This window comes from Lepidothrix coronata, unplaced genomic scaffold (assembly GCF_001604755.1).
Source record: "Lepidothrix coronata isolate B3197 unplaced genomic scaffold, Lepidothrix_coronata-1.0 Scaffold120, whole genome shotgun sequence".
Taxonomy (NCBI): Eukaryota; Metazoa; Chordata; class Aves; order Passeriformes; family Pipridae; genus Lepidothrix; species Lepidothrix coronata.
Window position 1 is genome coordinate 1121196 of NW_016690300.1, and position 23342 is coordinate 1144537.

The window sequence follows — 23342 nt, forward strand, 5'->3', positions numbered from 1 at the left end:
CTGCTTCAAAGTAAGGTGAAAGACAGCCATAAAAGAGGGATGTCTGTGTCAACCTATCCCCAAAACTGGCCTTGAAGAAACAGAGCTGTAAATGTCTGTATCCTCAGGCAGGATTTGTTTTATTCTTGTAGTCATTTATCTGGGTTTTGGATTTTTAATCTGTTATACCTCTGGGTATTTCCAGGAAAAGGCAGATATTTAGGAAGAGTGGAAAAAAAGAATATTTTATGACCTAATTGTGAACTGTGTAGAAATATACTTACTTATCCCATTACATTTTTCTCTTTTTAACATTAAATTCCCTATTTGTCTCTGGGTGACATGTAAATAGAAACTTTCAGACTATCAGCTCTAAAACCTTAATTAGTCTGTATTTATAGTGCTTCCCTTCTGTGTCTACTTTTTAATCATATTGATTAAATTGTTAAAACCCAAACAATCATAAAAGATCAGAGGTAACAAAAAAATTATTAGGAAATCAATAAACTATTGGGTAACATCTGCAAGACATCCAAATGACCTTCCAGAATAACACATAATAGGGAGAATCTTTGTAGTCCAAATCTTAAAAGACCACAATGGAATACCATTCTTGGAGGAGAGATTTAGTGAAATGTAAATATGTTGTAACGATTTATAAATCTTATAGGACAGTTAATGTGCCACACAAGTTCTAGCAGTCTGCTCATGTAGGTTCAGGCAATTTGGGTTTATTGAGAATTCTCTTTGCTGATTATGGACTAAAATAATACCAAAGAGAAGCAAATAGAGAAATATAAAGATTCATGTAAGAAATAATATAATGCAGACAGGAAAGAACAACTGAGCAGATATCAAAACAGTAATTAAGCATACATAGTGGCAGCTTTTCATTAAATGCTCTTAGGCAGCTACTAATCAAGCAACTCAAGATCGTAAAACAGGTAGATTAAATTGTTTTGCCAATTGCTAATTCAAGAACAATGAGGTGGTTGGTATTGTTATTGCAGTTGCTTTTGTGGAGGGAAGAGGAGTCTACATGGCAGAACTAAACATGCCTGGTGAGATGAAGTGTACCCCAGAGACAGAACCACAGAAGCTGTAGGACACAGAACTGTTTCCATATTAGCCTTCAGCAGGTCTTCTGTTTCTCCACTTGAGACATAAAAGTAATAAGAGGGCTTGTCCTCTTCCGTGCTTGCTCTGAAAGGGAGAGGGAGACTCAAAGCCAACAGCAAATGGGGTATTGGGCCTGATTTTAACTGCAGATGTAAGTAAGGATTTGTTTAGACTACAGATTTTGAACCTGAATATGATGATAATTGCAAAAGAAGCCTTCCTTCGGGCCTGGCATGACAGTTTCAATTAAACTAATAAAGTTGGCTTTAATGTAGTAGTAGTAGAAAGAAAAGTGGTGGGCTCTGACAAGATAAGGAGTGTGCATCAGTGACAGAGACACCTGCTAATAGTCTTGTCAAACTAATGGAGGTTTAGTGAAAGACTTTCTTAAAGCAGTTGCATTTATTTGCTTTCTCCTGTCTTTCATTCATTTGAATGAAAAGAAAAAAAAAAAAGAAAATAAACCCCAAACCTGCAAACAATGCCTAACGTTGCATGCCTAACAACAGATACTTTGACCAGCACCTGTGGGAATCAGTTGACTGTATTTGACTAAATTCCAGGATTTGAGGGCTCCCATTTCAGATTTTGCCCAAACAACTTGATTTTGCTGGTCCTTGCTTGTAAGCAGTTATTATGTGTAGCATTGATCCAGTGTAAGTTCGTTTCTTGAATTCTAGAACAAAAATCCTCAAAGAGGTGATGTAACAAACAACCCTGAGCAAAAGTGTGAAACATATTAAACAGGCTGAAGTTTCAGCTTGTATAAGAAGTAAATTTCAGTGCAAATGGACAGAATTAAAATGCTGAGCTTGTTAACAGCAAAAACATACACTCTGCACAGTACTCTTCCAGTGCTGCAGGAACTACTCTAAGATCTTTCCCTTGCTTTCTGAAAGTTCCAATGTCTTTGTTCCTGAAACAGGTAATTTGTCACCTTTATATGTGTGTCAGGTTCAGCAGATAATCTCTGTTGTGTCTGAGTTTTATTTTCATGTGATAACTGTGCTCTCGTATCAAATACTGCTAACACTCTAATGCAGACGTTGATTCTGGGGCTCTTTCTATTTTTAAAACCCAGGGAAAGGAGTTAAAGGGCTAAAAATGTCTCTCATCCGAAAGGTAATAGATTTTGGAAAAACAGGAAGATCCTTAGGCTGGGCAGATGCTCAGCAGTGGATCTCAGGAATGTGGCTGACATGTTAAAGCAATGTATTCTGTGACAATGTGGAAGAGGAGGGTGCACTTACTCATACTTTACATTTCAAGATATGACTGCTAATTAGTCTTACTGTCTTACTTTAGAAAGTGTTATTAAGCACATGTTTTCTAATATATTCATGCCCACATTATATCCCCAGCATCTTATATTTACCTAAGAACTTCTTTATTTTTCTGACTGATTGAAAGAAAATACTCCCTATTCCTCTTAACTGTCCTGCCTGCGGATGTCCCATGTGCTTCAGAGAGTTTGAAGTCACAAAGGACTTGGTTAACCAGGACCCAAATGTTACAGTCTGTGTATGCTTAGCCAAGAATGAATCTCTGAATGTTTTCTTGCATTGAATCTGTAGGTAACATCAGGAACACCGAGAAACTCAGCTATGATAAACAGCACCAGTACGAGATAATGGTAACAGCTTTTGACTGTGGGCAAAAACATGCAACAGAAGATGTCTTAGTACGAGTTAATGTCAAACCAGTGTGCAAGCCAGGCTGGCAAGGTAAGATTTAATAGCTTATCTATTTCAATTTTTTTGTTGTTTAAATTTCTTTTCTTTGGTGGTTTTTTTTTTTCCTCCCCCTCACAGTAAGGGAAGTGGGGTGCTTATTACAGTTGTATGTTAAAGTTGCTATTTCTTATGCTCCATTCCAACAAAGTGGATAATAATCCTATGGTTGTTTACATTTTTCATGTGTCTTTTCTAGTCAGAACAAAGATCAGACTAGAAAAAGGGAGTAAGACAAATTTCTATTCTAATAAGCTACCTTATAATTCAGTCTGAACATACTGGAAAGTGGAAAAAAATGCTGAGGATTTGCCTTTATCTTACTATTCCTTTAAATAAAACTCTTGAAGCCACCATGAGAAGGTACTTTTCCCACGTGAGCCAGAGTTGTTCAGATTATCTTGTTCCAGGTACAAAATTGGCTTTCAGGAGCATTTATGAGTCAGGACACACTCACCTGGCAGTGGGAGTGAAAGGCATTTTCTATGCTGATTACTGTCTTCATATTGAGACATTTCAGGAGGAACTGATTTTCTAAAAAGGTTATAAGGATCCACACTGTCTGAAATGGAGAAAACCCCAGCTGGCAATGTGCTAGGAAGATAGATATGCCACTAATTACAAGGAATTAAGATGAAAATGAGGACTGGATTAGGGACAAACCAATTGGATGTAACCACATTATGCAGATGCCGTTCAGGACTAACCTGACCTTCATAACTGTAATTTTTAACCAGAATGATTGAGAAGGAAAAAATCAGTTTGTCTGTTGTGCTTAAAGGTAAATTGGCAGATTGACATTTAGAAGGAAAAAAAGGTTTTCTTTGTAAAAGGGGAAGCCCTGGTCTACAGGACCTTGTAATGACATGTTTGCATGTCATTGATTCCATTTTCACAGGTCTCACTGAGAGCAGAACTACATTTCAATTCTTCAGGCATGTACTAGTTCCCCACCTACCCAAGTACTTTGAAGAACATTTTTATTGAAAAAATATGATACCTATGAACTATTTCCACATATTCTAACTGATCTTATTGTTCAAAACCCCATGATTTATTCCATAAAACCAATATGGGCTCTTTACACTGTAGAAATGTTCTGTTTCCATTTTATGGAGTTATCTCAAATAAATGAAATACTCCCAGATTAGCTTGGAATTTTTATTAAAATGGGTGCAATTGATGATTATTTTTTAAAATTTCCATATTACTTCCATATTAGATATTTTACTGATTGAATAATTTTTGCAAAAATACCTATTAATGGTGTTTAAATGGTGTTTAATGATGTTTGTATTGCCCAGTATTGTCATACTTATTTCATAGTTCAAACATCATTATAGGACAGATGGTTGTTACTGGTCCCATGGGGTGCTAATAGACACCAGGTAGAAACAACCTCAAATCAGGTTTGGTTGGGTTTTGGGGGTTTTTTTGATGCTTGTTTATATATAGTGTTTATAAGGTATTTAAGATTTTAATGAGAAGATGGAATTCAGCCATTGATCTTTTATGCATGTAAAGTTTATTTTCTTCTCTTCTACAAGTCAGATCTGTGTGTGGCTCGTGTTTGGGGTAACACTAAGTACTCAATATGAGAGGCTGCCAGGTTGTTGTTTTTTCCTGTAATGGTGAGCAAATGGAGAAAATAGCATATACACAAAGGAACAAATCAACAAAAAAGAATCCAGTATGTGAGAGTTTAAAGCAGCTTGTCTAAAGCATCTCAGATGATAAAGGATATGCCTTGATAGCACTCATTTTTGTTTATTTCTGTGGAAATTTGGCATGAATAGTCATTCTCCCTTGTGGTCTGATGAAGCTTTATGATAGGCCTTTATCATAGGTAAAGTAAGAATATGAAATAGCTCAATATGTTCTGCTCCATCTTATTCCATGTCATCCACATGGGATTATCATTTACCATCTGTCAAACAGGTGACACCTCCCTGGCACGTCCCCAGGTCAAAGAGCAGCAAGTGCAAGGGAATATGTTTCCTACTCCGAGTATAAGGTCTTTAGATAAACAATTGGGTAGGTAGGGCTTTAGTTCTTAATTACTAAGTCATTAATTTTAACTTGAAAATGAGCTGCAACATAATACTTCCAGAAATTTATACATTTCCCTCGAGGAGATTTTTTTATGCCTATTTATTTTTAAAGGTGAAGAAATTCATAGATGTGATGTTGTTTTCCCCTTTGATCCAATATCTGTAAATATTAACTGTTGCTAGGAAAAAAAAATCAAATAAGCAAAACTTACTAAGATTATTTCCAGTATTTAAAGAGACTAGGAATAGAGGATATTTATAGTGTCCTTTCTTCCCTGTGTTTGTCACTCTGTGACCTCCCCACAAAGGGGCAACCAGCAGGTATGCTCCATCTTCTATGAAATAATGCTATGTTTGTAAAGATTGGATGACTAAGGGAGGTAAAATAATGGGAGGTTTTTTGACAGAAAAGATAAATATTCTGAGTCTTTGGTTATAATATAGAAGTTGCTAAAATACTACATGTGATTTTTTTCTCTTGTTCTTCAGTGTTAGCTTGAACAAATAAATACTTTGAATTTCAATTTATAGCATTGGCACCTAGTTCTTAAAAGTTAATGGCTTTTGTAATTTGAAGTACTGTGCACTCTTTTTATGCAACTGTCATGAATAGAGATTGTAGTAGTCTAATGCAGATTCAGTGTTAAAAATTTCAGTGCAACAGGTTTCAGTGTAGATGCCCTTCAAATAACCTCCATTGTGCAGGGCTAGGACAGGGGAGAATAGGCTTTATATAAAACAATATACAAAATTATTGCTGTTTCTCGGGCCCGCTCCATGTGACTGACATGTATAGCAGAGCAAATAAGACTCAACAAGCCAAGGTGCTGTTCTTTAGTCAATATTCCCTTGGGTAATAGCACTGGAGTCTTCATTAAATCCAGGAGTTACTCCTTACTCTCTGATGACAGACATTAATATACAATCAACAAGCATTCCCACACAGACATTTTCAGCAAAAAAGCCTCCTCTCTACTAAGAGGCTACTTTAGAAACAAACTGACATCAAACCATTCTGAGATTACTCTAAAATGTTATTAGTATCCTAAGCAAGGATAAAAATGTAAATCAATGAACTGAATTAATTCTTAATCAGTTATTTTAATTGGAATTTCTCATTGGTGGGTTTTGTCTACTGACTTTTAGAGCTGTGCTACAAATTCTCTTCGTGATAGCTGTGTTTGCATTTCCATGATTTTTAAACAATGGAGTGATTACTTAGTGCCAGGTAAGTAAAGAGACTACATTATAATGGAAAGCTAAATGATAGTATTTTCTACACCACCTGCAGTTGAAGATACTTTGAGTTTTTATTTAAAATATTTTTTAAACACAATTACTGAGTTTCTATACTAAGGAATATCTTAGTCACATTCCCTGGGGTTCTGTCCACCCCTCCAGGGCCCTGCCTTTGTTTCAGTTCTGTGGACACAAAGCACACACTACATGATTTTCCTGTAGATTCACTTCCATTGTGGTTCCTTTCACTGCAGTAGTTTTAATGTCACAAATACAGATTTCTGTAAAGTTACATCTGCCTTATGCAAAACAGAGTAGATGGACTTGTGGCAACACAGTACTAAATATCCATATGGTATTTTCATTAAAAAGTGTAAGGTGAAATTAGAGTCAAAGCCCTTCAATCTAAACCAGGTTTCCTTTAGCTCATTTATGGTACTATAATATTGTCTTGTCTTGTTTCTGCTACTTTAAGGAACAGTCTTCACAAAAATCTTACCATCCCTGTGTAGTGGGATAACAAATATAACAAATGGAAATTAAATATAAACCAGTGTGCTGAAAGATGCAGGATAGCAGAAAATTGAAAACAATTTTTCCTATACTGAGCTCTCTGGTGAATGATCCATTATGTGGGGAGAAAATAGAGTTTAACCTCAAAAAAGGAAGGGCAGAATCATGTCCCCAGAAACTTAAAATAATATTTTTTGAGACTGTTAAAGGTCTGCTCAATTATTGACAATTAAATCACAAGTCAGGTTGCTCCCTAGAATGTTATTAATTTTGGACAGGAAATAGTTATTAAAACAAAAAAACTCCTTTAAACCAACAAGCTGAATACCTCAGTAAAATATCAGAGAACTCTGCTTTCCTCAAACAAAGAGGCAAGGCTGAATGTGTTTCTTGGGGAGATAAGTATGTAGCAAAGACAACAGTCCAAAAATTAGAAGTCACGTTGGCTCCTCTCTCCTCTTCTTATAAAGAAGACTTTTTTTTTTCCTGCCAAATTTCATATGGCCTTGCATAAGCAATGGTGACTAATATCCAGTTTAAAAGACAATTACTCTGATTAGAAAACAGGATTTCAGAGTATCCAGCTTCAAGTGTTTTACCAAACTGAAAAGATATACACACACACCTAACTACCTCAGGTAACAAAATAAAGTTGAAGTTCTTTAAAAATTCATCTTAAAAAAAGAGATGTTCCTGAAAAATTCACTAACTTTCTAAATAGTGTTTGCTTAAAAATAGGTTTGAAATAAAGGCTTCTCTTTGTTTATTCACCTAATAGATTCTAAAAATATTTAACGAAGGTAGTTAATGTATCAAACATACTGCATGTCACTTCTTTTCTAAGGCATGTAGGGCTCACTTGGGTGACCTAGGGCTTTGCCACCACCAAAAGGCACATTCCTACCACCTCTTTAATGTTGAATAGTCATTCAGAGCCCGTGTACAGGTCAGGTCAGCTTGTATTTCCTCCTGAAATAAAATCTTTCTTTTGTACAGAGAAGGGCAGGACCTTTTATTTTAGTAGCAGAGTGATCTTAGATCACTGAGTCAACATACTTCACAGGTGCTATTTGCAGTAGATGCTGAGTGATTTCAGGAGTGTGTTCATGTGGGCTTTTAGTAAGGTGCAATTACTGAGAAAAACCAAAACTGTATTGGCTTTTGTGCTGCCAGTGCTTTTAACAAGGAGGAATATGATTACTAAAGCAATTGGCTTTAGGAGGGTGGTCAAGTGCAGAAACCTTGCTTATGAGAACAATATTCCTAGTCTTCAGGAACTATTTTAAAGGGCTAAGTATTTTCTGCAATAAATATAAATTAATTTCTATTATTCTTGTGCACATACCTAGCAGTTTAAAATACAATGCCTGGGTTGTCTTAGCTCTAAGATATTTACCAATATTTTTGAAAATTAAATTTATTGCAAAGCAGGGAGTCTTTATGCCAATCTAGGCTTGGCACTGCTGTGCATGCATTAGCCATACATCCTTCAAACAAGGTAATCATAATGAAATACTTACATTTGGCTATTAACTTGAATGGCACCATTTTAGTAGAAAACCCATTCTAAATAATCACTCCAGGCATTTGAAAATTAACTGAACTCCTGAGTACTATTGATTTCTAAACTTAAAATTTACATATGTTCATACTTGTTTATGTATTTGTATCAACAGTATTGGGTTTTTTTGACTACCAGATGTATTTAGAGAAAGCAGTCGTACCTATTTCAGTCTAAGATTTGCTCTCCTTCCCTCAGTAAGTTCTGTGTATGCATTACAGCTAAATACATCTTCCCTGAGCACTCCAGGAGATTTCATGTGTTTCTTACTGAAGATACAGTGCTTTATATATTCCAAAACTACCTTTCTTTTGCCTGGCTGTATCAGTCTGGTGGGTCATGGAAATGCTGTTCTTGTCTTAATAGGATCAGCTCCTGTTCTACTTGTCATTTTTCAGTGATGTCTCACCAGTTTGCTGAAGTTCCTGAGCATGAGCTGGCACTTCGTATCATTACTGCTAAGCACTATTTCTGTAACACCAGTTCTCAAGGTCATCTTATTCTGTGCTTGGGATATCCTCTTTCTGTATTGACTTCTAATGTAGCATTGCCTTCTGTTCTTTTCCCTAGCAGAAGTAACTAACACAGTCCTGGTTTTGTGCCAAGACAGCAAATGGAAATATCAAATAACACTCCCAAGGCAGACTCACCCAGATCATTACCAGTTACTTCCCTGTGTACCATGAATTTTGCATTTTCACAGTAACCCATTATTGCCCTCTCTGTAGGCAGTTCTTCATATCTGTGACAGCTGAAATACTAAAGCCTGCCTTTCCTGTCTTAACTAACACAAGTAACCATTCATTTTAGAGCTATTTAACTAGATTCTAATTTCCATGTACCTCTGTGGAAGATGACTTTGTTCACATTTCTACATTTACAACCACAAAAAAAGTCTTTTCCTTTTTTTAATTTTAACTGCAAGATCTCCATGAGCTTCGTTGAAGAAATTTTTTTCATTGAGAAATTTCATTGAGAAATTTCTTATCTCCAAGGTGTAGCTGGCAGCTGGTGGTTCCATTAACTTTTCCTCTTCCCAGAACTTAAAGCACCAAGGGATATCCAGTTAGCTTCAAAGCTTTTTGCTATGCTTTCTTTTTTCTCTGCATGTGTAAGGTTCCACATATTCTTAGATAGACCACGGCCTTAAGAATTGAAGACTTTCCACACAAGTTTTGACATACTCAGTTCACTGATTTCAGTCACTAGTCCATGCAGTTTTTTCAGAGTCTGTCTCAGAATCTGAGAAGCATTTTGCACATTCTTCAGTAGAGCCATTAGAATTCTCTGGCCACCTCTAAAGCTGGTATAAAGGAGCAGCAAGAGCAGGGTTAATTCCTAAAGAAAAGGAGCCATTTGTAATAACAGAGCTGGCAGACCCTTCCTCACCAAGGGCAGCCCCTCACCCCACTGAGGGGAGCCAGGTTCAGCCACAGTCCTCAGGGGAGGAGGCAGGTCTCTGGAAGTGTATCCACAGAGTTGGGATCAGGTCGGGGAGCAGGTCGATAGTGATGAGGTTGGGCTGTCAAGCCAGAACACCAAGTCCAGGCTTGACTTTTGGATAAAGAGACCCCTTGGCCAGCGCTGTGGCTGAGCTGGAGACCAGAACCCCTATGTACCATGAGTCAGGCCAAGCCTGATGGGGCTGAGCTAAAACAGGGCTCTTGGCCCACTGGTGCAGATGGAGGCCCCTGGTGAGGCTTGTGGAGGTTCATTAGGGCTTATTAGTGCCCATGGGGTTCTGACTCTGCAGGAAATATCTGTTATTGTTCAAGTGCAATCTCACAGCAAATAACAGCTTAACCTATGCTGTTATTTCATATTTTTAGATGGTTATGTGCTTATTTTGCATAATTAGGCACATTAGGGCTTGGGACTTTATGACTTGATGAAGAATTCAGTGTCACTAGGTCAAGCACAACAGCTATACCATTATGGTTCACGAACTCCTCCAACAGCAGACTTTACTACCATCCTGTACTAGTACAAATTTCTGTCTCTTTTTTTGTTTTTAAACTAAAAACATGCTGCAGACAGAAAAGGTGTATATGAATGTTTGTTTATGCTTTGAGATATGCATTCAAATCTCTTAGCAAACCATGGTGCCTTACAGCTCTGGACATTCACTTGAGTCTTCTCTTTGCTATGGAGGACCTTTAACTGAGTCAGACCTTCTGATTAGCATTTCCTTAATAAATCACTCATTTCACATACTTTAGTCTGAGCTATGGTAGTCCTGTCACTTGTATGTTACTGGCTTGTAGATTGGTTGTCAAACCTAAAAATGTTTATTAGCCTTCTTTCACTTATTTTATGACTAGTGGTGCTAGATGTGAAACTGATATTTTCTCCTCTTAAAAATTTTCTGAACTTTAATGATTACTTTGCAGTGTTGGCTAAAAACATTAATATTTTATGTATATGTGCATGTGTGTATATGTGTATGTGAATTCATATATGTATGGATATAAGTATATTATATACATATATATGTTAATTTAAAATGTGGGAAATAGATGTGTGTGTTTAATTAAAGAGAATTTTTTTTTTCTGTTAGTGGTGGCTGCTTGACCCTTTAAAACCTAGCAATTGTATTATATTCCAGGCATCCTACTGAGCCATTGATCCTGCTGATGGTCACACTGTGATTTGTGGCCAGTTAACCAGGGGACATCTGACCAAATCCGCTCCCTTGTGAAATATTCCATTTCATGAATGCAAAAATACTTAGACAACCTGACTGGTCTGGATTTTTTAAGTTATTCAGGATCTTCACAGAAACAAAGGGATCTAAGAAAGGGCCAGGCATGCAGGCACTGCCACTCTTTTTGCTGACTTTCCTTCTGAGATGACACAGCATAACAGATGATCCATTTTAACATTCATGATATATTTAAAATTAAAATAATAATGTTAGCTCAGTTTTGTCCCCCTTTAAACTGCGTCAAGAAAGGGAATTCAGAATTTCTTGATAAATCTGTTCCAAGGCTAAGATTTCCTTTTTTTGCCAGTACAGATGTTCTTTTTTCAGAATTTTGAGGAGGATTAATCAGAAAACAAAGGCACTGAACAGTTAATGTGATTGCTTTGTGTGTCTTTGAGTTTTGGGGAGTTTTTCCATATGGAAATTAAAATCCTTTGAAATTAATTTTTTGAGATTGGCACAATTTGTAAGTCCTTAAATATAGAGAAAATGCTGCCCAAGAGAAAATATGCAGGAACTGTTACCCAGGGTCTGTTTTGCGAAAAAGTCCCTTATCTGAGCTCAAAGTAGAAATTCAAGTACCAAAGTGCTTCCATTTTGGAAGTGTCTTATGGCCATTGATCTTTCCCACATGGAGAATGCCTGACTGTACAGCAGTTTATTGAGGGGCTGCAGCACGTTATATTCTGGCAAGATGCACTTTCTGGTAAATTCATGACATTGAAAGAAAATTGTAGTTTTGTGAGGACAGTGCACTGCTCTTCCAAATGTCATTGTACACCATCTAGAGCTGCCTGGCTACTGCTTTTAAGATACAGAGAGTTTCAGAGATCATGAAAGCAAGTGTACTTTTGGCAAAATTATGGAGACGTTCTGATTTTGTTTGTGAAGTGGTTTTGTGTTGTTTTGTTTAATTTTTATTTATTCTGAATTGTTTCAGATTTTCAAATTAATAGAGAGAAAAATGTTTAATTAAAAACCCCACACTTCAGCAAAGCTGTGAAGTGTATATATTAACAAAAAACCCCGGAAAAACAACAATACAAAAAACCCCAAACCATAAAAAAGGCAGCAGAGTAACCTTTAGCCAAGTCTCCAGACTACATGGATAGCGCAGATGTGAAGATGCTGCAGAGGAAACAGAAGAGATACCAATTACATTGCTCTGGGAACCTTATGTTCCAGCTATTACACAGAGATGCTGCAGAGACTCACTAACAGCACCACATAAATTTTATCTTTCATTTAGTCACCAAGATGCACATCATCAGTCCAGCATGAGAGAAGTTTTGCATTTCACTGAGTTACAATTGTCTTTAATTACATTGCCATAATTTTTAATGTCATGAGGTGGAATCAAAGTTTATAGCCACACACATGTAGGAAACATGAATCAGATCACTCCTCTGCACCAGTGCCATCCTCCTTCAAGGAAAAAAATCAGATTAAATGCTTCTTAGTGTCAACTAGCATTAGAAATGAATCAGAATTTAAAACATGGATCACAAAGAAAGACAGTCATGTATAGAAAATGTTAAGTGTAGAGATCAAGGTAAGTCTCTACATTATCTTTCTGTTAAAAGGGATATTTATTTAGTGCATTGGGACTTACTTTTAAAGGCTCAAACTCTCACTGAAGTTTGATCCATTTTGATCTTGGAATAGTTTGAATATTTCAGAGATGAAGATCCAAGTGTACACAGTTTGCTTATAACTGATGAAATCTGAGCCACAAACTTGACATGGTGATGTTTACACTCTAATATTGTGTTGTAGGTCTAATCCAGCTGGGGCTCTCTTATATTGTCCGGAGCAGCTTTGTGCCACAAGTGACAAGCAAAAGCCTGCTGAATTTAAAAATCCAAACAAAGGCTGCAGGACTAAACAGTGCTAGTTGTATTCAGATTTTCCCCATGGGATTAGTTTTCTCCCCTGACTGAGGAGACAGTACTTACCTTCCTAAACTTGCACGTAATGTGGTGGTGTAGCAGGTTTGTGTCAAAGGAAGAGCCCTGCTGGTTGGGTTTAGCTAATCTAAGTGCAGCCTACCAGTTCAGGTGGGATTGTATATCTTTTGACTGTTTGCATAATAGACACATTTTAAGATACATCTTTTAAGTATCCGAATTCAGAGGCTTTTGCAGACTCGGGTTACATGAGACATTTCCTCTGAGTCAGTTCTAGAGGAATGGAAAAAGTGCCACCGCATTCCTGAAGGGAAGGTGCTGATCTTTTTAGTAAATCCAAGGTAGGATATTATTCTGGAAGAAAGAAAAATAACAGTTTTCACCCCACTCAAAATGAAATTAAACACTTGGGTTATTCTCAAAATAAGCTCTTCATATTGCCACCACTTGTTGTTGTTCTAACTTAAGTGCTTTCCAACATTCCTAACTGTACTGGTGGTGAGATCCAGAGGGTGCTGGCCTCAGCTTCAACAGCTCTGGGATGCTGCATTGCTGGAGGCACAGGTACTGTATAAGTAAGCCAGTTGTTCTGCGTCAGAGCTGTTGCTGCCTTTGAGGGCTGTCCTGCTATCACAGGGTTGTATAGTACTCCAATGTTGCCTCATGCCTGCCTGGGAATGCCTTCAGCGTGGAGAGGAACTTCCTGGCAGACTCCTAAATCTGCAGTAAGTCAGTGAAAGTAGTGCTGGTGGGGTTTAGGATAAGCACTGGTCTATGACAATGCAGTGGGCCCATTACAAAGACACTTATTCAAGTCTAGTTGATGTTTAACAATTTAGAGCTGAGATAAATGTGAGTGATTTAGAATGTGCAGGGTTTATGATCTCTGGGTACAAATTACCACTTCTGCCAAGCCAAAAGGTAATACCTTGGAACAAAACACCTCTTCCAATCCATGTGGCAGAAACAGAGGGCTTCCATTATTCTTCCTTGTGAGCAGTGGCATTTTGTATGGCGTGGGTTTTATAAGAATTTCTTCATATAGCTGGGGGTAAGTGTGCAGTTGCAGATATATTACAGTTAAAAATTCAGTCACATCTCACATTCACTTATGAATATTTTGCATGAGTGCCGGTTAATTTGATATAGCTGAGAAATTAAAATGGGCTGAAAGCTGCTGAAATAGTCAGAAATGTTTCATATATATATATATATATGACTTTCTTTATTTTCTCTTTTGGGCAGAGGAATATAATGTCTTAACTGATGAATAAGAGACTATAAAGATCAATAATTCATATATTACCAGTTTGTATACAAACACCAAATTAGCAAGTTATTTTATTTTTACCTGAAGTATCTGAAGGAATTTGCTGCTCTTGTTCAATTGGAAAAATGTTAATCTCAAGTTTCTGTGATGAATAGGGAAGAGAAATCTATTGCTGCAATGATACTTGAAATTCTAATGGAACTGTCTTAGTTGACAATTGCCAAGAAATTATGCAATACTGTAGATCAAATCTAACTTAATAGGGAACAAATGGCCTGAATTACCTGAATATTACGACTGAGATAGCAACTCAACTGATGTGTGCACAGGCAATAAAGTAGTCATAGTTGTCTCAGTGATGTACAAGTCCTAAAGATTTTAGTGGAAATAGATACTAAACATGCTTTCAGAATGTTCCACGAAGCCTGAGCTTCCTCTTCATAACAAAATGCTGCATCAGTGCCATTTGGATTAAAATTCATGAAGAAAATCTGGGAATTCTGAAATACAAACCAGTGACTTGTATCATCCTTTCTTTGTCTGGACTATGGACTAATGATTGCCCTACATTTCAAAATGTTCACACGGATGTTTGGATTTTCTCTGAAATGTTTAATACAGTTTCAGGCAGTGGGAGAGAGCACTATTTTTCAAGCTTTCTGAAATACAATCTGTAGAAAAAGACCGAATTCCTCCATCTACTTAATGCATATATATACTTATGTATAGACTATTACTCTTTTTCCACTGGTATTTAGAAAGAATGTCTCTGACCATTTGCTTTCAGAGATTTCATTGACTGCCAGTACTTAGAATTTTTCCATTTATGGAGTTCTCTTTTACAGGGGACAAAAAAAGTGAGAGAAACTTCAGCTCTGTATGTGAGAGTATGCCATGATGCCACTTCTTGTGGCAAGCTCCACAGGTACACAGATGTGCCCATTAGACAGCAGAGCTGAATAGTTTTGTGACTTCAGAATAATTAACTATTTGCATCTCCATATTAATATGACATTCTTACTTTGTGTGGTAACTTGGCTGGACTTGACCAAAGAGCAACGAGGAGAAAGGCCTTGAAAATGGCCAAAGGGCAGGAGCATCTCTCCTGTGGAGACAGACTGAGATAGTTGGGATTGTTCAGTCTGGAGAAGGCTCCAGGAAGATCTTACCTTTCAGTGCTTAAGAGGTCCTATCAGAAAGGCACATGGAAACATTTTAAAAGGTCTGTAGCAAAAGAACAAGAGGGAACAGCTTTAAACTTGAAGAGAGTAGATTTAAACTGGATATAAGAAAGAAATTTTTTCCTATAAGGATGGTGAAGCACTGCCACAGGTTGCCCAGGAAAGCTGTGTATGCCCTATCCCTGGAATTGTTCAGGACCAGGTTGGATGGGACTTTGAGCAACCTGGTTTAGTGGAAGGTGTCCCTGCCCATGGCAGGGGGGATGGATTAAATGATCTTTGAAGATCCCTTCCAACTCTAACCATTCTGTGATTCGGTGAAAATATGAACTGCAAAGATAGCTGAAATACATGTTTTTAATTATTGCTGCTTGTTTGGGTTTTCTCTGAAGCAAGTTGCAAACACCATAATTAATTGGATTTAAAAAAATTAAATGCTCCAGTTGAGCAGCATAGTGGTATGTATGGCACAAACAGGTGGCTGCCTAAGGCAAGGGATTGTTTAAATATTGTGGGCTGTGAGACATCTGCATAAGCAAAACCACAGATTAGTCAGATCTGGCTGAAAGCATGAGCAGTACTCAGCTGTAACTTCCTGTCATTAATACTTCACCAAATTAGTGAGATGCTTGAAGACAAAAAGTGGCACTACAGATGTGTTTTATTAGACTGATGTATATAGCCTGGTCCTTAGAGATACTTGTTCTGTATCACAAAACAATGAAATGTGACCAAACTCAGTGCAGCAGACAGCCTCATCCCTGTAGAGTCAGCTCGTAGTCTGTCACAGGGCCATGGACATTGGAGATCCAGACTGACACCAATTAGCACTTCTTGTCAGGGTATGTATGTACCCCATGCTTGTGGGACTCTAACAACACTAGTGTTACTTAATTGATCCTGGCACTCTTATAAAAAGAGGGCCAAAATCCAAGTTTTTTTCATACAGTAACTTGTTGATGCCAAGTTCAGAATGTTTTTTGGCCTTAGACAGTGACCTTTGAGAACAATGTGTCATTTAAAATTACGTAACTCCCTTCACTTTTTTAATCATTATTGAATCTTGTTGGGTTTTTTTGTTGTTTTTTTTTTCAGACTGGGACAAACGGATTGAATACAAACCTGGCTCTGGAAGCATCCCCTTGTTTCCCAGCATTCATCTAGAAACATGTGATGGACCAGTTTCCTCAATACACACCACCATTGAATTGCAGACCAACTACATTGGAAAGGGCTGCGATCGTGAAACGTACTCAGAAAAGTCTCTGCAGAAATTATGTGGTATGAATATGTTTTTCAGTTGAGATAATAATATTTTTTCCAGATAAAGCACCAATTCCTTGTGACCTGTGAGCATGCAGTACTTGGGTTTAGCTCAGCTGGTTCATTTCAGATTGTAGCAATGAAAATATAGAGAGTGGTGATATTTGACGGGTGCTCTGTTCTTCTTTTCCATGTTTTCAAGTCTTTTTCATAATTTCTCCCTGGTGATTTTTTTCTCTCCTGCTCCTATTCCCTTTTCTATTTTTCTCCTTCCTCATTCTACCTCTTTCTCCTTCTTTCTTCCCTCTGCTACAAATACTGGTGTGACAGTGTAGTGAGATTTCAGGTGTAGATTTGCCATCATAGGAAGACTGTGGGATTTGAAGGGAATTGAATCTCTATGTTGTGTTTGAGTCTTCCTGACTCAGCTTTCTGTTCTGCTAGGTGCTGTGCCAGAGTACAAACAAACAAAAAGTAAAAGAATATTTTGGGCAATCATTTTAGCAAAAATATCTAAGAAACATGAATTTCAGCTAAGAGTTGGCCAGTGGAGAAATGTTTCCTAATTATTTTCTTCCCTTTTCGTACTTTTTAATAACTTGGTGTAAAACATACATATTATATTTGAAAGATAGATTCAATACTTGAAGATACTGCTGTATGTTTTCAGACTTCAAGATTCTGTATATGGCAAAGCAATGGCTACATATTAAGCCTTTCAGCTTTTGAGATCTGCTGTTTCTCCTTCTCCTCTAAAATTCTGTTTTCTTAGAGTCCTCATCTGAAGCCCTGATGGTGTGGAACATTAGTTCTCATCTTCTCCACAGTGTCTTTCCCTGGCTCCTGTCTGAGCTACGGTAGCAATTGTACAATTTTTTTCCATTTAAATGCTTGGATTTTGGCCTGAGGTGCTCTGGTGTGTGGCTTACATCTGCTTTGATGACCACACAGATACGTTAAGGTCAATACACTAACCTTTATGAAATAATTTTGTAAATGAAAATTATCAGTCAGCGTTACTAAATTATAAAAAATGGAGACCAAGTCCCAGGGAAAAATATTTTGTGGTTATGATTACAAATTACTAGTGAAGATGGGGGAAATAAGTAAAGGTTAATAGGAATAATAGCATTGTCATAAAAGCTGAATGTTTTAAACCTGAAAATTGCTTAGTTAAGATTACAGAAACAATCAAAATTATAATCCTGTATCTTTTTCCATCTGACTGGGATCCTAGAAAAGCAGATGAGAACCCATCTGCCAACGGTATGCATCTTCATCCTGTTAATAAGATTAAATCTGAGAGGCTGAGCAAGACTTGATTTCATAAAATACTAACATTTAAATAAAAATAAATATGTTGTAGCTAAAGTGAAGTACTTCTGCCTCCTCCAAGAACCTGTATTGGCAGAAAAAGGAGCATTGCTTTATCCTGTTACAGACCTGAACTGCAAATGGCACAGTCGTTCAGAGCAGGTCACTATGAACTAAAGCACCAAATCATTACCTTGACATAAAACACTATATCCAACCATATTATCATTGTAAGTGTAGGGCTGAAAGTAGGTACCTTCAGCTGCTGTAAAAGTCCTCAATTGAGGAAGGTTGTGCAAAGTGTAAGGGGTTCAGCTGGCAGTGTGGCTTCACTGCCTTACCTGCTGACACGTCAGTAATAGAAAAGAGAATTGCAAGTCTTTCTCTTTTCTCCTGAATAAACCGGGTGTTTCCCAATACTAGTCCGACTATAATTCATAGTCTGCACCATGTGTAGGCCTAAGCTGGTGAAAAGCAGAATGATCAAAACCATTTCAGTAGGTCTGTCAATGCCATTGTAGTAGTTGCAGGCAGGAGGACAGAAGTTACTGATGAACTTCCAGCTTTTGCTGAGCACATCCATGAAGGAACAGAATAGAAAGCACTTGAGAAAATAGATAGTTTAAAAGTATATGTAAATGGGGGGAAAAAAATCTCACTGCTGAAAGAATATTTTTTTTTTTTGTTCAAGTTTTCTATATCTTCATAGAGAGCAGACATGCTAAAAACTTGTAATAGGACTTGGATAAAAAGGTTGTAAGTGACAATGTGCTTTACATCAGAATTGCACTTAGACTGGCTTGCACTTTGGTATTTAATATTTTTTACCAGCCTTAAGGTAGAGAGAACTCCTGCAAGAGCACGTTACATTATTTCTAGAAGTCGTTTTTCTCCCAGAAATTACCTTATTGTAACTAATTCCTGGGTGCTAAAATTCTTTGAAAAAGAAGAAAACCCTGAATTTTTTTCTACCAGCAAAAAAATCACTGTGCAGTTGCAGAGAGTGCAGAACTGAGTGATTACACACAGATCTGTGCTGTAGAAAATGCAGGGCTCTCTCTGTATAGTTAAAGACCCAGTTTATAAATCCTGTGCTCATTTCTTCATTTATCTGTTGGAAATCTGGAGAATACAGATGCTGAGGACAGTACATTAAAATTCATTGTTGTATAGTGTATGGTTTAAGTCTGCTTTTCCATAACTCCGTGATTTGCACTCACTTTGATGGTCAGGGTGGGCAGCTTAAATGATTAAATTACACTTGAGTCCTTTTTAAAGTCAAGGAGTTATTATTGTTGTGCCTCAAAGCATTTTAGTAGGCATTTTTTCACCTCGTCATCTGACAATAATAAAAAGTAAAGACTGTCTAAAAGGCACAATTTGGACTGCAAAAACATGGAGAATAAATCACACTAAAACCAAGAATTGGTTAAAGAGCCTGGAATCTAGTGGAAAGATGGGTATGGTGCTGTCTTCTTTCCTTCTAAATGTAGATAAAATAGAAAACAATGGGATTGCTAATTTTCACCTATGGCAACTGGGAAACTGAAACATGGAAATACTGATTCAAGGCCATGCTCCGGGTAAGATTCCGCCCTCTCTCTTTTATCCTGGGTTGTGTAGCTTTGCAAGAAGCTCAAAGAAAATTGATCTGATCAAAAAGTATAATTTAGGCTTGGTGTTATTGGCTGATTAGCTTCGAGCTCAGCCAGGAGGCTGGTCCAATTCAGCAGGCAGCATCACTCTGTGCTTATCCTGGCACAAAGTTTGGAGCCCAAATATGCAGGACTGGGAGAGGAGGTGGGGCCAACTGCATAAATTGCTTGTGAAAACAAGCACTTTAATATGCAAGGGTTACCTCGAGGGTATCAGTCCAAAACTGTGCTTCATCAGTGGCTCCTGCATTATTCTGGAAGCATTGTAGAAGAGAAGGACACCAGTCACTACATTTTTGGAATGCACTGATCCATGGCATGACAAGACTGTTCTGGGAACGCCTCCAGATATATCCTGCTTGCACTGCTCCAGGTCTGTCTGTGTACATGGCCGAGCAGCCTGGGACTCTGACTGGATTTATGAAGATAGAAAAAGCATATTTATTCCAGCTAAATCTCCCAAGCACATAATCCAGTGGTTTTTCGCAGGGCAGGATTAACACACACTAACAGGATGAGATTCCAAAGTAACCCGTAAATCTCCATAAAAATATGGGCAGATAAAGTAGAACCTGTTGAGCTCTGTACTGATTACCCAAATGCTCTTACACAAACCTGTCCTTAAGTTGGGAAAATAAAGTAGTTTACCCGGGCAGCTTGACAAATCAGAGTTTAACAAGCTGTATGGGAGTGTTCAAGGCCAGGTTGGGTGGGGCTAGTGGCAGGTGTCCCTGCCATGGCAGGGGGATTGGAACAAGATGATCTTTTAAGGACTGGTCCAACCCAAACCATTCTATGGTTCTGTGAATATGAGAGAATTCCATTTTGGAGTTTCCTCTCAGATTCATTCTATTGGAAAAAACAGATCTTTCCAAATTTTCGTGGCCAGAGTAGATAGAGTGAGAGATGAAGCTTATTTACACCCATAATTTGCCTAATATAAGCATATGCCCATTTAAAAGCATATTTCCTTTGATAATACACCATGGTGCAAGGAATTTCTGGTCCTTCTGTAAGTTTAAAAAAATGAACATAAAAATTAGCACAAAAGACTACTGAGTGTGAAAATGATGATGTTTCTTGTGCTCTGTGCAAATAATTTTATTTTTTAGTGACTTGAGTGAAAGAAAACAAAACACAGTTTGTCACAAATTGTGCCATCTGGATAAACTGAGTTTGATGTATTCCTGTTGGTAACATCGGGGTATTTAAGCAATGCAGTGTGGTGTATTATCCAGAATTACAATTTATAAAAGAAATACGCTTTGTGCTCAAACTCTAAGCATGTAGGTGTTAGGTTTGATATTGCTATCACTTCAAAATAGCCTCATTTTACAGTAATAAATTTTGGAGAATTGTCAAGGCATTCAGTTACTGAGTGATGTGAATGTTTTCATATCATTACTATAATACCTTTTTAAAAATCCATATGATACATTTCCACACACTCTTCGCTTAAAATTTTGCACTCCTGCAGAGAGCTGGGATCTTTTTTCTCTCCTTGGATGCTGAAGGAGGGAAGAGTATCTTAGGTGTCTTAGCAGGGGATTTTTTATGCAGTCACGGTTTGTTCACCATATTTTTACTTGACAAAACATCAACAAGAATACGAAGATTGTTTGTGATTTTTACTCTTGGAATCACATTTTCTGCTAAATGCTGTCTTTCCCCAGCGAGGTAAATGCTCTGGGTAGCTCCTTACATGTTTTTAATAGTGCCTGACAGTTGTTAAGCTGTAAGAAAACACAAGCTGTAAAGAAATGTGCTATTTTATCAGGGCTTGGCACCACCGTGTTTTCCATCTCAGTCCATCATTAGATAAGAACACATGGAGTTACAACCATCAAGTATGTGCCATAAACCAACCTTAAAGTGATATTATCTGTTTTAAGGTGAATGCTACATATGTACTGACATTCATACCAATGTTATTGTGAATATCTGTGGCTGTCTACTGGACATTACGTGACTTGTCACCTGCATTTTACAGCACATCATCCCCACATACCATGTATCTTCATACTGTCAGGGAAGGAAGATTAATGAAGAAAATTTGGGTTTAGTCTTAGAAGTTCTTGAAATAACTGAAGAAATGTCATTAGTGAATTATAGAAAATAATGAAAATTTCCAAGAAAGATAACTTTAAAATATTTTCTCTAGTTTTCTGTGCAATACCTTTAATCTAGAAAAATCTTGCTGCTTTACAATGGTTGATATTTTAGAATGTTTATGTGGTTTGGCATCGAAGCTAATAGGACCATTTGGGTATTAAAAATAATCTAAAGAATGGGAATCAGAACCTTGGGCTATATTACATTAATCTTCACAGCTTTTTCATTAGTTTCTCATCCTGTTACTCATTATATGTAATTTGCAGGAGCTTCCTCAGGTGCCATTGACCTGTTACCATCTCCCAGTACAACAACTAACTGGACAGCTGGGCTTGTCATGGATAGCAATGACATAATTTTTAAATTTGATGGAAAGCAAGGAGCGAAAATCCCAGATGGAATAGTCCCGAAAAATTTAACTGATCAATTCACCATCACTTTGTGGATGAAACATGGACCTAGTCCTGGATTAAGAGCTGAGAAAGAGACTATTCTCTGCAACTCTGACAAGACAGGTGAGTCTATGTGTTGAAAAAATGTTATGCAAAGGGAATATCAACATTAGTAGATTGTTACCATCTCTCCTCATTTAATTTGGTCTGAGAAAAAAGCTGGGTTGGTGCCACCCTAAGCATCACTGACTTAAGAGCTTACTGGGGAGACTGATGACTGCCTAAATGTCAAACACTGGTTCTCCTCTTGGGTAACACAGCTGTAGATTTTCAGAGAATCACAGAATATGCTGAGTTGGAAGGGAAGGATCATGGAGTCCAACTGCTGGCCCTGCACAGGACCATTCCCAAGTCACACCATGTGCCCGAGAGTGCTCTTCAAACACTCCTTGAACTCTGTCAGGTTTGGTGCTGTGCCCACTGCCCTGGGGAGCCTGTTCAGTGCCCAACCACCCTCTGGGGGAAAAACCATTTTCTAATTTCCAACCTAAACTTCCTCTGACACAATTTCAGGCCATTCCCTCGGGTCCTGTCACTGGTCACCACAGACAACAGATCAGTGTCTGCCCCTCCTCTTTGCCTCACAAGGAAGTTGTAACTGCAATGAGGTCTCCCCTCAGTCTCCTCTTCTCCAGGCTAAACAGACCAAGTCCCCTCAGCCGTCCCTCATAAAGCTTCCCCCCAAGGCCCTTCACTATCTTCATTACCCTGCTTTGGACACTCTAATAGCTTAAAATTTTATAGGAATATAAATTAGTTCTTTTGGTGTTTGGTTTTTTTTTTTTTTATTTTTATTTGGTTGGGATTTGTCTTTTATGTGTATAATGCTTTCCAACACATTCCCCTAACCCAAAGTGTTGGTGATGGTTCAGGTCACTGATGGTGTCGGTCCCTCCTTTCAGAGATGAACAGGCACCACTACGCCCTGTACGTGCACAACTGTAGACTCGTGTTCCTGCTGCGCAAGGACTTCGACCAGGCCGACACCTTCCGGCCTGCCGAATTCCACTGGAAACTGGACCAGGTACCCTGCTCCTCTCTTATCTGTATCCCCCTCTCCAAACCACAGAGAACAACTCCAATCCCACCATAGATGCCCTGGGAAATCTGAAGTCTGTTGCAGTTATGCCGCAATTTGTAACTGTTACGACTCCAGTTGGGATCCACATAAAAAGATCTAAGTGAGTTAACTTGGTTGAGTCATTTTATACACTAGGGTTTTTAATTGAATCATTTTAAATGGTAAGTAGAGGTTTATATCCTTTGGCAATGGATAGAGACATGACATTACA

At 37.8% G+C, this 23342-nt stretch overlaps 1 protein-coding gene across 1 annotated transcript in view; it reads left to right on the forward strand.

The window, feature by feature from the left end:
* The window catches only part of CLSTN2 (calsyntenin 2), a 197679-nt gene that overhangs the window by 122023 nt on the left and 52314 nt on the right, over positions 1-23342 (forward strand). Inside the window, exons 4-7 of the mRNA XM_017825577.1 lie at positions 2673-2822; positions 16350-16535; positions 21865-22113; positions 22953-23074. Coding sequence (XP_017681066.1) covers positions 2673-2822; positions 16350-16535; positions 21865-22113; positions 22953-23074 — 707 coding nt within the window. The remainder of the gene's footprint in view (positions 1-2672; positions 2823-16349; positions 16536-21864; positions 22114-22952; positions 23075-23342) is intronic.